General features: G+C 52.7%; 5 protein-coding genes across 5 annotated transcripts; 4 read left to right on the top strand and 1 right to left on the bottom strand.

The window, feature by feature from the left end:
* Positions 1–1,046: 1,046 nt before the first annotated feature.
* On the top strand, positions 1,047–1,492 carry EI97DRAFT_438549 (uncharacterized protein; the record flags this gene model as incomplete). The annotated part of the gene is made up of 2 exons (XM_033799505.1): positions 1,047–1,230; positions 1,278–1,492. The coding sequence occupies 2 exons, from the start codon at positions 1,047–1,049 to the stop codon at positions 1,490–1,492; spliced, it is 399 nt and encodes a 132-aa protein (XP_033658693.1).
* Positions 1,493–1,732: 240 nt separating this feature from the next.
* EI97DRAFT_429215 (OTU-domain-containing protein) lies at positions 1,733–3,259 on the bottom strand. The gene has a single exon (XM_033797392.1). It carries the CDS (start codon positions 3,002–3,004, stop codon positions 1,982–1,984), a length of 1,023 nt encoding a protein of 340 aa, XP_033658692.1. The 5' UTR covers positions 3,005–3,259; the 3' UTR covers positions 1,733–1,981.
* A 167-nt stretch (positions 3,260–3,426) lies between these two features.
* EI97DRAFT_409700 (chromatin structure-remodeling complex protein-like protein rsc1) lies at positions 3,427–6,459 on the top strand. The gene is made up of 3 exons (XM_033796678.1): positions 3,427–3,647; positions 3,702–5,229; positions 5,305–6,459. The coding sequence occupies exons 1-3, from the start codon at positions 3,508–3,510 to the stop codon at positions 6,286–6,288; spliced, it is 2,652 nt and encodes an 883-aa protein (XP_033658691.1). The 5' UTR covers positions 3,427–3,507; the 3' UTR covers positions 6,289–6,459.
* Positions 6,460–6,673: 214 nt separating this feature from the next.
* EI97DRAFT_409699 (acyl-CoA dehydrogenase family protein) lies at positions 6,674–8,522 on the top strand. The gene is made up of 2 exons (XM_033796677.1): positions 6,674–7,637; positions 7,693–8,522. Exons 1-2 carry the CDS (start codon positions 6,884–6,886, stop codon positions 8,472–8,474), a joined length of 1,536 nt encoding a protein of 511 aa, XP_033658690.1. The 5' UTR covers positions 6,674–6,883; the 3' UTR covers positions 8,475–8,522.
* Positions 8,523–8,789: 267 nt separating this feature from the next.
* On the top strand, positions 8,790–10,407 carry EI97DRAFT_447208 (uncharacterized protein; the record flags this gene model as incomplete). The annotated part of the gene is made up of 6 exons (XM_033800079.1): positions 8,790–8,841; positions 8,902–8,994; positions 9,043–9,161; positions 9,215–9,443; positions 9,504–9,604; positions 9,658–10,407. 6 exons carry the CDS (start codon positions 8,790–8,792, stop codon positions 10,405–10,407), a joined length of 1,344 nt encoding a protein of 447 aa, XP_033658689.1.
* Positions 10,408–11,518: the final 1,111 nt, after the last annotated feature.

The following is an 11,518-nucleotide window of genomic DNA, read 5'->3' as shown; positions in this document are numbered from 1 at the left end:
CGAGAGAAGAGAGGGGAGAGAGATGAGGAAGAGGGGTTTGGGGGGAGGGAGGAAAGAGGGAGAAAGGTTGTTAGGGAAGAGGAGAGGAGTGGACGTATACGTAGTAGTGGTGAAGATCAAAAGAAAGAAGGAGTGCCAAGAAAGGCCCGTGCGGGAGCGTTGGCAGCAAACAACCTTGGAACATTTATGACGACTGGACCGGACCGATCTATTAGCAAAGGAAGAGACATTAGAATGCGTGAATCTGACTGCTTGCTCCTTTTTCACAGTATTAGTATGCACGGAGTAGTCAAAAGTTACGGTATCAGACACCCTATGATTGACGAGCTTTCTCAGATCCTCTCCCCTCCGGCAATTGCGATTATCATGCATCTATGGGGACTTCACTATCATGCTTCTCCTGGACATCAGAGTTCCAGCAGTCGCGATTGTCGCCCCGCCTATAATGTCAAAAACAGCTACATCCGCGCTAAAACTCTTTCCAATCCAGTTGCGAAGCTCTATTGCTACAAGCGAATCAACTCCGTACTTAAAGAGTGCTTTGTTAGAGTCAATATCGTCCACACGCACGGAATGCAATCGTGCACGTTTTCTTGGAAAGAGCGGCTACATACAACCGCCGCTACACGACTTTGTTCGGTTTCCTGCTTGTACGAAAACTTGTAGGAAAGTCATTTTCCTCGCCCGTCGCCGATCTATGGCCCGGCAGCTGCAGACAAGGAGAATGGTGAGAAAAGCCGACTTTTCATGGCCTCTGGTACCTTCATTCCACGGCTTTGGAGATCAGGTGGAGTAAGTGTGCCCATCAGGACTTGACTCCTTAAGGGCCTGGGCGATGGCCGGGAGGGGTTGTAATGGATGTCAAGCAGCGACATGAACTCTCCTTCCTCGATTTGGGCTATGTCCTACAGATATATACCAAATGAGACTTTTAAGTCAAAGGCCTACCTGGTTCCGCAAGCATCACCATCCGTATACAACTTATTCAATAGAATTGAACAAGCGGCTGCACCGCACGAGAAGACGCATCATCGGCCAAGGAATAAATGACGGGGCACATGCGCATTTTCGAGCCCGTAATCCAGCAGCAACCCTCACTGGCTGAAGCATGCGACGGGGAGCGCAATGAAACCGTTGATATCAGCGAAAGATGCAGCTGGCTTAGTATTGACATAAGCGGTGAACTTGGCTTCGGACGGAGCTTTGAACTGCAAACAAGTGACAAGAACTGTAAGTGATTTCAGAGTGGATGTGTTAGCTTGATGTCTTCTTCGTAGGCCCCCGCCCAAAGCGCTGGATGCTCAGTGGCATTTCTACTTCGAACTACAGTATCAACGTCTATATGCAAATGCTGCAACTGAAATATATCGGCTGGGAGAAGCTTTTGCTTCCAATTGTTCTTCCAAAAGTACTTAGGTTTCATCGTACATATTCCCAAACGTTGCAGTGTCAAGTACACCCGGCCCAGCTTGCCAACAACATGATACGATAGTCAAGCGCCATAACATCATGTCCGAATCAGGGAATGTCGACGTCTGTATCTGTAAGATGGCGCCAAAGGGAGGAAGGACATCATAGATGGCGTTATCGAACGTCTATAACAAAGAGAACTGCTATAGACAGGTCAACTACACACGGGATAAGCAGAAAGAAGCAAAAGAATGAAAAGGTAGCTGATGTAGCAAGTAAGCAATGTAGAATATTGAATAGCTATCTGGAAACATGTGCATATGTGCATTTCTACGCTGTTGCTTTGCGATTTGAATATTCGGTGGTAAAACGTAGAGTACCGATTCCATAACCGCCAATGGAAATCCGATACGCATTATGGGAGAGATCAAGGAGCAACAGAAAGAAGATGGATGAATTCAGGGTATATCTCTCCTCCTCAATATCATAAACAGACCAACACTCGATAAAAGCGCTGCGATATATATATATATATGTACACTGTCGGACGAACTACAACACCTCCCTCCAATTACGCCGCCTCTCCAAAATCGCTATGCCCCGTTTTCTCCGCATGAGCAACCGCCTCTTTCTCCCCGTTGCCCGTCCACCCGCACACATTGCATCTTAGCCCAAAATGCTGCGTGTCGGTGAAGTAATGCTTCTTTTGCAACTCGGCGCACAACTCCCTCGCCTTCTCCAGCAGAATATCGTCCCGGCTATCAAAGAGTTTGACATCATTGTCGGTATTGAGCGTAGATCCCGTTCCATCAGGCACAAAGGCAATAGTATCGTAATGAATGCCCGAGTAAACGAGAAAGCAGCGTTTCGGACGGCCTTCGTTGAACCGATCGACGCGCAAATCCTGCACATTGATACTGCAGATTTCAATGTCAAATTCCTGGCTGAGGATCGCGAGCTCGATTCCCCCGCCCCAGCTATCCTGGTTCTGGATCCAGCGACAGTATTCGTCCGGTTCGCGCTGCAGGACGGCCTCGTTGTACATGTCTGGGTCGGCGTGGATGGCTTGTGCAACGAGAGAGCGCAGCTCTGTCATGGCGTCTAGTGAGGAGGAGAGGACGGCTGTGCCGAGCGCCCGGAACATGCAGCTGTTGTCGTCGGGCATGACGCGCAGAACGAGGGTGCCGTGGTGGGTTGGGACGGGGATTTCGGGCGTGTCCGATTCGGGGAGGGCTGGTTTGCGGGTGAGGGATAAGGGGGCTGACGGCGACGAGACGGCTTGTCGGCTGCTTTGCGAAGAGGGAGGTGTAGATGTTGATGTTGATGATAGTTGCGGGACTGTCGTGTCCCCCGTTTCTTTACCCACAACGATGATTTGTGCGCCGTTCAGCTGGAGGTCTGTGTCTTTGAGGAGCGTCGACATGCCGTAGAGGGAGGGGTCGAGGGGTTGGGGTGGGAAACCCCACTTTAGCTCGAAGAGGGGGAGGGCGGTTGTGTCGGAGATGGAGGAGAGGAGGTCGGAGACTGCGGCGTTGTCGTCCAAGGAGAGGGTGTGGACGCCGTTGGGTGCGCGGAGACGTATGCGGAGTGGCATTTTGTCCCAAAGGGGTAATGGCGGTGGTGAAGGTGAAGGTGAAAGTGAACAGTGGGTAACTGTGGGTGAACTGGTGAAGTGGTGAAGGTGTGCGGAGGTGGGTCAAGTCGCGGCACGCGGGGCTAATAGGCGCCGAAGTATATGGCTTAATAGGGTCTAGAGTATATTGCGAACAACCGTGGTTGCAGTGGAGTAGAATTCCACCGCCTCCAAATTATTAAGGAAGTGGAAGCTGCGGATTAGCAAGCAGTGAAGGTGATGATGTTGGTGAAGCTTCGCGAACTGACCAGGGTGAAACGGCAGCTTGCGGCTTAGCTTGCAGGATCCATGCGCAGATCTCAATCGGCAGATTATTTTTCCGATTCACGCTCGGACCATCTTGAGACGCGACACCGAAAGGTGCACCGGATTCAAGCTTTGCCCTCTCATAGAGAATACAATCTCAATTTTCCAAGCGGATTCAAACGACACCCATTTCTCTGGAGCGTTCTGTACCCTCCAAGATGGGATCTCCGCGTGGGGTGAGCTCTACACCCGTCCCAACCACAGAGACTGCCGAAGGCGCGTCCTCGACTGTAACCGAAGAGGAATGGAAGGCCATGTCCACCGTGCTGGCCAACGTTAATGCGCACCGAACCGAAGAGTGAGTTTGCGTCATTGCTGTGTGTCGCCCATGGCGATGCTAACGTTCGCATAGTGACTATGATCCCACCCATCTCTTCCAGCGCAAGGTGTCCAAGCGACAGCTGCCCGATTATTACGATATCATCAAGGAGCCAATGGCCCTGAGCATCATCAAGTCGAAGATCCAGAAGAAAGAGTACAAGAGCTTTTCCGAGTTCGTGCGCGACTTCGCCCTCATACCACATAATGCCCAGGTGTACAACCGGCAAGAGTCGGCTGCGTACCAGGATGCGCTGGAGGTAAAGAAGGTGCTGGAGGCAGAGCTGAAGAAGTTGGTAGATGAGAAGGTTATCACGCAAGAAGTTGCGACGCTTCCCTACCTGGGCGAAATTCCGGAGCAAGACCCCTTGCCCCCCGAAGACGAGGAAGAAGAAGATAGCGAAGACGACGAGCGCGACGAGGAGGAGGACGAGGACGAGGAAGAGGAAGACGAAGGTAAACGCAGGAAGCGGCGCGGCGCGCGATCAACAGCCGCCATTTCCAAGCGCGAGACAGGGAAGGCCAAGGACGAAACCAGAGAGGATCCAGAGTCGAGGAAAAAGCGCGGGAGGCCACCGCGGGTGGACACGCCCATGGAAGCTAGGATAAAAAATATCATGAAGGCGATCAGGAAGCCGCGAAACGATCAAGGAAAGCTGATGGTCAGCGCATTCGAACGTGTTCCCGACAAGGCTGCAATGCCTGAGTACCATGCTGAGATCAAAACCCCGATGGCCATGGACATTTTGAAACGCAAATTGAAGCGCAAGAAGTACAACTCCGTGGACCACTTTATGCAGGACGTCGAACTCATGTTTGAGAACGCTAAGCAGTACAACGAGGATGATAGCCAGGTGTACAAGGACGCAGTGCATCTCCAGAAGGAGGCCCGGAAGGTAGCAAAGGAGGAGAAGGAGAAACCAGACAGCGAATATGCTTCAGAAGAAGGCCGTATACCCATGCCGAATGGCATCCTCCATAATGGGGAGCTCTGGAAGGTTGGCGATTGGGTCCACATCCAGAATCCCAACGATCTCACCAAACCCATTGTCGCGCAAATCTATCGCACATGGCAGGATGTCGACGGTGGGAAATGGGTAAATGCTTGCTGGTACTACCGGCCCGAACAGACGGTGCACCGCTTCGACAGGCATTTCTTGGAGAATGAAGTTGTCAAGACTGGGCAATATCGCGATCATCGCATCGACGAGGTCGTCGACCGTTGCTTCGTCATGTTTGTGACACGGTATAACAAGGGCCGACCTCGAGATTTTCCCGCTGATAAGGAGATCTACGTGTGCGAAGCGCGGTACAACGAGGAGAAGCATAAACTCAACAAGATCAAAACTTGGGCAAGTTGCTTGCCTGACGAAGTCCGCGACAAGGATTATGTGATGGACTTGTTTGAGCATCCTCGCAAGTTGAAGAAAGTGCCTAGTCCCATCGCCTATCTTCTGCGCGATGACCAGAAGGAGACAGATGATCTGCCGAAGCCTGAATGGGGTGCTGAGAATGCTCCACCGAAGATTGGCGCCGTCCATAGGCGTCCGCGCGATCCAAAGGTACGTGTTGCGGTCGCCACGCGTTTGCCCGCCAACGCCCCAAGTGTCGCAAAACAAACATTGACGTTTGCATAGGAGTCTCCCCCGCCAGAGCCCACCCCATCACCGCCTCCACCGCCTCGGCCCGCGCCAGTAATGGCAACGCCTAGCATCCCTCCTCCGACTAATGGCTATGGCAGCGAAACGCAACGGAACTATCCCATTGCACAAGCTCCCGCTGTTTCGCCAATGCCCGTGCCAACACCTCAACCTCACCATGTGCAGGCTGCATATACCCCAACCCATCCAACACAGTACCATGCGCATTCAGCATCGCCGGTCCCACACGCCTCTCAGCATCCCGTGCAGCAGCCTACAAGTTACCAAGCCATCACTCCCCACCTTCCTTTTTCGACGCCACAGCCTGCGCCAGTAGTACCGCAATACGCTTCTCGACCGGCGCCAACGTATCAGCAATCAACCTATGTACAGCAACCTCCAGCTGGTTACCAAGCTCCGAAACCTGTGGAGGTGTATATCCTGAATGACCACGCCAACAACTCCATTCCACCCGAAATCCGAGATCAATTTCAGCGGGACGAACAGGGCAGAGTGCTCTTCTTCACCGCTCCGCCACTGAACACATCGACCGTCGCGGCGAAGAACGGAAAAACTCTCGGACACTCGGCACGCTATCTTGCAAAAAGGGCGGAATGGGAGGCCGAACGCGCTGCAAAACGTAAGGCAAGAGATGCAGCCCTCGCTGAGCGGGAACAAGCCGCGAAGAAGGCATGCGCGGAGAAAGAGGAAAGGCTCAAGCAAGAGATCGCTGAGCTGCAGACACGGGCTTTGCAGGCGCTGGGGGATCAACTTGCTGTAGCCACGAAGACGGAATTCGAAAATGTGTTTGCCGGCGGAGAAACGAACGAGGCCATGATGAGGTGGATGGACCAGTTGACGGAGGCGCAGAAAGTGGCTGTTCAGAAGAATCTACAGAGGGAGGAGAGAAGATTGAAAGAGAAGGCGGGGGAGAAGACGGTCATTACCGGTATGACGGTGCGGTTAGAGGAGAAGTTTTGAGCCCGGACCATGAGGAGGAGGTCGGTTCATATCATGGGAGTTTTTATTATGGAGTATCAAACGATACATTATTGGACAACTGGGTACTTCTAGCGCGGCGGTTATACCCTCTCTCATAGGGACTGGTAGCATGACATATCTGTATACCAAACTGTGTATCTATAGTTCTAGGCGACTATTTTCCTTCTAAAATCGTGAAACACCAATCATGTACATGAAGCCAACTCCTAAGTTCTAACCCTAGAATAAGCCTGGATGTCGGTCACGTGTTGTGCTGCGCCCATGTGCTCCGGCCGCAAACCTTGGAAAGGCCTTGGCGGGGTATGAATGAACAACCCGCCAATAACAATCCTGGCAAACACGCTGATGAACCTCGGCAGCATTCCCCAGATCCAACCCAACGCTCATTCCAGTGAAACCATCCGATCAAGTGGGGATGGACGGGGTTCCGCCAGTCGCCCGAGGCATATCTCCCAAGAAGGCCATGCTTGATCTTGTTGCGGCTTGCTGGAATATCTCTTGCTCCCACAGACGTCTTCTTCATCCTTCTCCCTCCATCACCTAACCGCCTACACTTCATCAGTCGTCTTCCACCATGCCTCACAAGACGTTGACCCGTGAGGAAGTCGCCAAGCACAACACCGGCGACGACCTATGGTGTATTATTGACCACAAGGTCTACGACCTCACCGATTTCGTGGACGGACACCCGGGAGGTGCCGTTGTGCTCGAGCAGGTCGCCGGAAAGGACGCAACTTCGGCTTTCTACAACCTGCACAGGCAGGAAGTACTCACCAAGTATGAGAAGCTATGCATTGGCATCATTGAGGGCGAGAAGCCCGAGGTCGTTACCCCCGGCATCGGCGAACTCTCCCCCGTTCCCTACGCAGAGCCCCTATGGCTGCGCCCGCAGTTCAAGTCGCCCTACTTCAACGAGAGCCATCGTGCGCTGCAGCGCAAGGTTCGCGAGTTCGTCGAGACATACGTCAAGCCCGAAGCACAGGAGAAGGAGAGGGATGGCACATATATATCCCAGGAGCTCATTGACCGCATGGCAAAGAACGACCTTCTTGCCATGCGTCTTGGCCCCGGAAAGCACCTCCACGGCAAGAACTTGCTTGGTGTCGTGAAGGGCGAGCAGTTCGATTATCTGCACGATATGATCCAGGCACAGGAGTTCGTCAGGGCGAATGCTCGTGGTTTCCAGGACGGCAACATGGCCGGCATGATGATTTCCCTGACGGCTGTGCTGCAATGGATGCCCGAGAGCCCCTTGAAGACGAAGGTTGTAAATGAGGTGTTGAGTGGACAGAAGAAGATGTGCTTGGCCATTACCGAGGCCTTTGCTGGTACGTTATAAACTGCCATTCTCACCCGGAAGATTGTTTACCAACGTTTGCTTAGGTTCCGACGTCGCCGGTCTCCGCACGACCGCTGAGAAGACGCCCGACGGCAAGCACTACATTGTCCGCGGAACCAAGAAGTGGATCACCAACGGCATGTTCTCCGACTACTTCGTTACTGGATGTCGGACTCCCAAGGGCTTCTCCGTGCTCCTGATCCCCAGACAGGAGGGAGTCGATACCAAACTCATCAAGACTAGCTACTCCACCACTGCTGGAACGGCCTTCATCGAGTTCAGCAACGTCAAGGTTCCCGTTGGAAACCTGCTTGGCGAGGAGGACAAGGGTTTCATCGTCATCCTTTCGAACTTTAATCATGAGAGATTTATGATGTGTTGTGGCGTCATTCGTCAGTCTCGCACTATCGTCGAGGAATGCCTCAAGTGGTGCAACCAGCGCATCGTCTTCGGCAAGAAGCTCATTGAGCAGCCGGCCATCCGCCAGAAGCTCGCAAAGATGATCTCCCACGTCGAGGCCAATCAGGCTTGGCTGGAGTCCATCGCCTACCAGATGAACAACATGACGTACGCACAGCAGTCGAAGCACCTCGGCGGCCCGATCGGTCTTCTGAAGTCCTTCGCTACGCGCTCCGCGCATGAGATCGCTGACGAGGCCGTCAACATCTTTGGTGGAAGAGGCCTCACTCAGTCCGGTATGGGCAAGGTGGTGGAACAGTTCCATCGGACGTACAAGTTCGACGCCATTCTCGGTGGTACCGAGGAGATTCTTGCAGACCTCGGCGTGCGGCAAGCGATGAAGGAGATGCCCAAGTGCATGTTGTAGATTTGGAACGCTTCATATAATGTAGTATATTCTCAACATTGACGTTTGACTTCCACAGTTCAAGAAGTGACGGAATTCGTAGCGTTTCGGGTTCCCTCAGTAATCCCCCTGAGAAATTGCATAAGCAGCATCTGTAAGGAAGCCATGCCCAACTGGGCATTTCTGACGCACCCGTGCGCCAAGCCGTTCCGCTTCCTTGGTCCCACTCGCAACAACAATCCAGCTTTCCAGCCGAATGCGAATGATAGACTGGACCGCTTCGCCTTCCAGTCCAACGGGCGACGATGCATTTGCTGGCCGGACCGCGACTATACCATGGCGTTTGAGGTGTCGTACAACCTCGAGAATGAACAGCAGTTCTGGGATGGTGGGTTCATCTGCGCGACCCCGCGGCAATCCACATTCGGCACTAACAGTGAATTCACAGAACTTGACGACATCGTTTCAACGCGCTGCGACGACGATGAGCTGACAGACAACGCCCTCCGTGCCTATTTAAACGTTACCACAAGCTACAGAGGTCCGCCTACTCTCTCGAATTCGCGCCGCCTGACTGACCCACACCCAGACGAGTATCTGCAAACGGACTACAGCCTGATAAAATGCGTTCACCAATTCACACATGGAGAGCTCTTCACGGCTCACAAAGAATATGTGCGGCGCCAGATGATCTACTGTCTATTGCAGGTATCGAGCGTCTTCGGAGAACCGCCATGTGACACAGACTGATTTGGTGGTAGGAGGACGATAATCCCACTCTCCTGATGCTGGCATCCTTCCTGCTATACGATGGCCGAGATAGCGGAAACGATGTCACTTTTGAGATGATGCAGACGGAGGGCGTTTTTGCTCGGCTAGTGGAACTGATCCGGAACACTGCTGTACAGGAAGACACGCGGCTGCATCGAATGCTGCTGGAGCTTATGTACGAGTCTTCGCGTATTCAACGGCTCAGTATAGAAGACTTGGGTATGTTGTCATCGGGCCCACAACTCCACACGGCGCCGTGTTCCAGCTGACTTCAATCAGTGTCTGTTGATGATGCTTTCGTTCTTTACCTCCTGGACATCATAGAAGGTGTCAGTGATGATCCTAACGACCCTTACCATTACACTGTGATACGCGTTCTGGTATGTCTCGTCTGTAATTGCAAGATCATATCCCCACTGACGTCGATGGCAAGCTGGTTCTGAACGAACAGTATCTTGTAGTCTCCACTACTCAACAGGCAAACGGGTTTGCGGGTGTAACAAATCGCGTAATCAAGGCTTTATCTACGCATGGCACGACATATAAGACCTTTGGATGCAATTTGATTCTTCTGCTCAACAGAGAATCAGAGACTTCCCTCCAGCTATTGATCCTTAAAGCACTATACCTCCTCTTCGGCAACCCCTCCACGGCTGAATACTTCTACACCAACGACCTTCATGTCCTAATCGACGTAATCCTCCGCAACTTGATAGACCTGCCGTCAGACTCGCCGGCTACCAACGCTCTTAGACACACCTACCTTCGCGTCTTGCACCCGCTCCTGGCCAACAGTCAAGTCAGCAAACCGCCACACTACAAACGGGACGAGATCCTGAGGCTCCTGCATCTCCTTGTCACCAGTGGGACCCACTTTGCACCTGTTGATCAGACGACGCAGCGGCTCGTGTTACGTTGCACATCGGTGCAATGGCTGCAACCTCCGCCGACCGAGTCGAAGGATCCAGCTGGGGCCGGGAATGACGCAGCGTTGGACCAGTCCCCCATCGATGGAAGTCGGGAGCACGCCAAAGGAGAAGGCCAGCGAGACTTCGCACGTCGTGCTTTAGGGATGAGCGTGAAGGGCGGCGGGGAAAGTCTGAGCAGCGTCCTCGAGGTCGCAGCACACACTGAAAAGCCTGGTGTCCAAACGCCAAGCCGAGCGAAGGAGCTTGTTCAATGACTGCGACCTATGTTGATCATCCATATACCCCTTCTGGACAATTCCTGGTGTTCCGGTTCTTCCTCGTATCTAGGAGCGTGTATTTCTGGTAGCGCATCTGCAGTGAGCCTACCTGGGGCATTCCCACGTTTGTTTTTTCCACCTACGCTGGTGTGTTAACTCATTGCATGGTCGGCGTATCGGTACGCGGCCATGAGTACCTTTTCGTCTTCCTCTCCTGTTTTGCAGTTCTGACCTACAGACCGTGCCTGTTTCTGCTCAGTCATGTCTTCCTTTTGGCATTGCATGGTCTCTGTTGCATATATTATCCCTTAATCAAACCTATCACTCCTTCTCATCTTACATTCCTTGTCACAGTTACTATTATCCAGACGAAGTACTTACGAAGTTTGCGACATGAGGACTGTTGATCACAACCAAGGAATTCCCAGACCGCCCACAGGCCTTCTGTACCGGATGAATCACCCGGCAATGCGCGAATTTCCTGTCCGTGAGTGATTTTCAGAGAGACGATACCACGGAGTACCTGTGAGAGAGTTACGCCAAGGTTCTTATCAGTGTGTACGCGATTCTTTTTGTCGTCGGACCTGGGGTAATAAGAGACGCATCTCATATATACCAGAGGCTCGGGGCGCGACAAGGACTCCGAGCGGGATATCTTGGCATCCGCTCCTCCCCACGCCTAACGGCCAAGAACGGACATTGGCTTGTCCCGGCTTTGGCATCGCTTGATTTCCTTGGAGCTTAGGGAGATGCGCGCTTTGCATGAGATAGCGCCAACCGATCCAGACAGCCTCACATACCTTACTTCCACCCGGGAAGTAGAAGCCATCACCGCCCAAAGAGTAAAGAGCTGGAATGTTGGATGGATGAGAAGGCTACTCGGTAGGAGACACCAGGTGGCACACGACTCATCGTTCTAAAGCACAAGAAGCCGAGCTGATATCGATGCTTGTCAAAGACCATTTGTATCGATCTCATCTACTATTTGGCTGTCCACGCTCTCCCCAGAGATCCAAGATTCTCGAAGGGCACTGTGTCGCTGACACATGGATACTATGTGCGCTTATTCCTTCCACAATCATCGAAAACGAGGTTATACCATCGCCAC

The sequence above is a fragment of the Westerdykella ornata genome, assembly GCF_010094085.1.
Source record: "Westerdykella ornata strain CBS 379.55 unplaced genomic scaffold EI97scaffold_1, whole genome shotgun sequence".
Classification (NCBI taxonomy): Eukaryota; Fungi; Ascomycota; class Dothideomycetes; order Pleosporales; family Sporormiaceae; genus Westerdykella; species Westerdykella ornata.
This window is presented reverse-complemented; position numbering and strand designations above follow the sequence as displayed.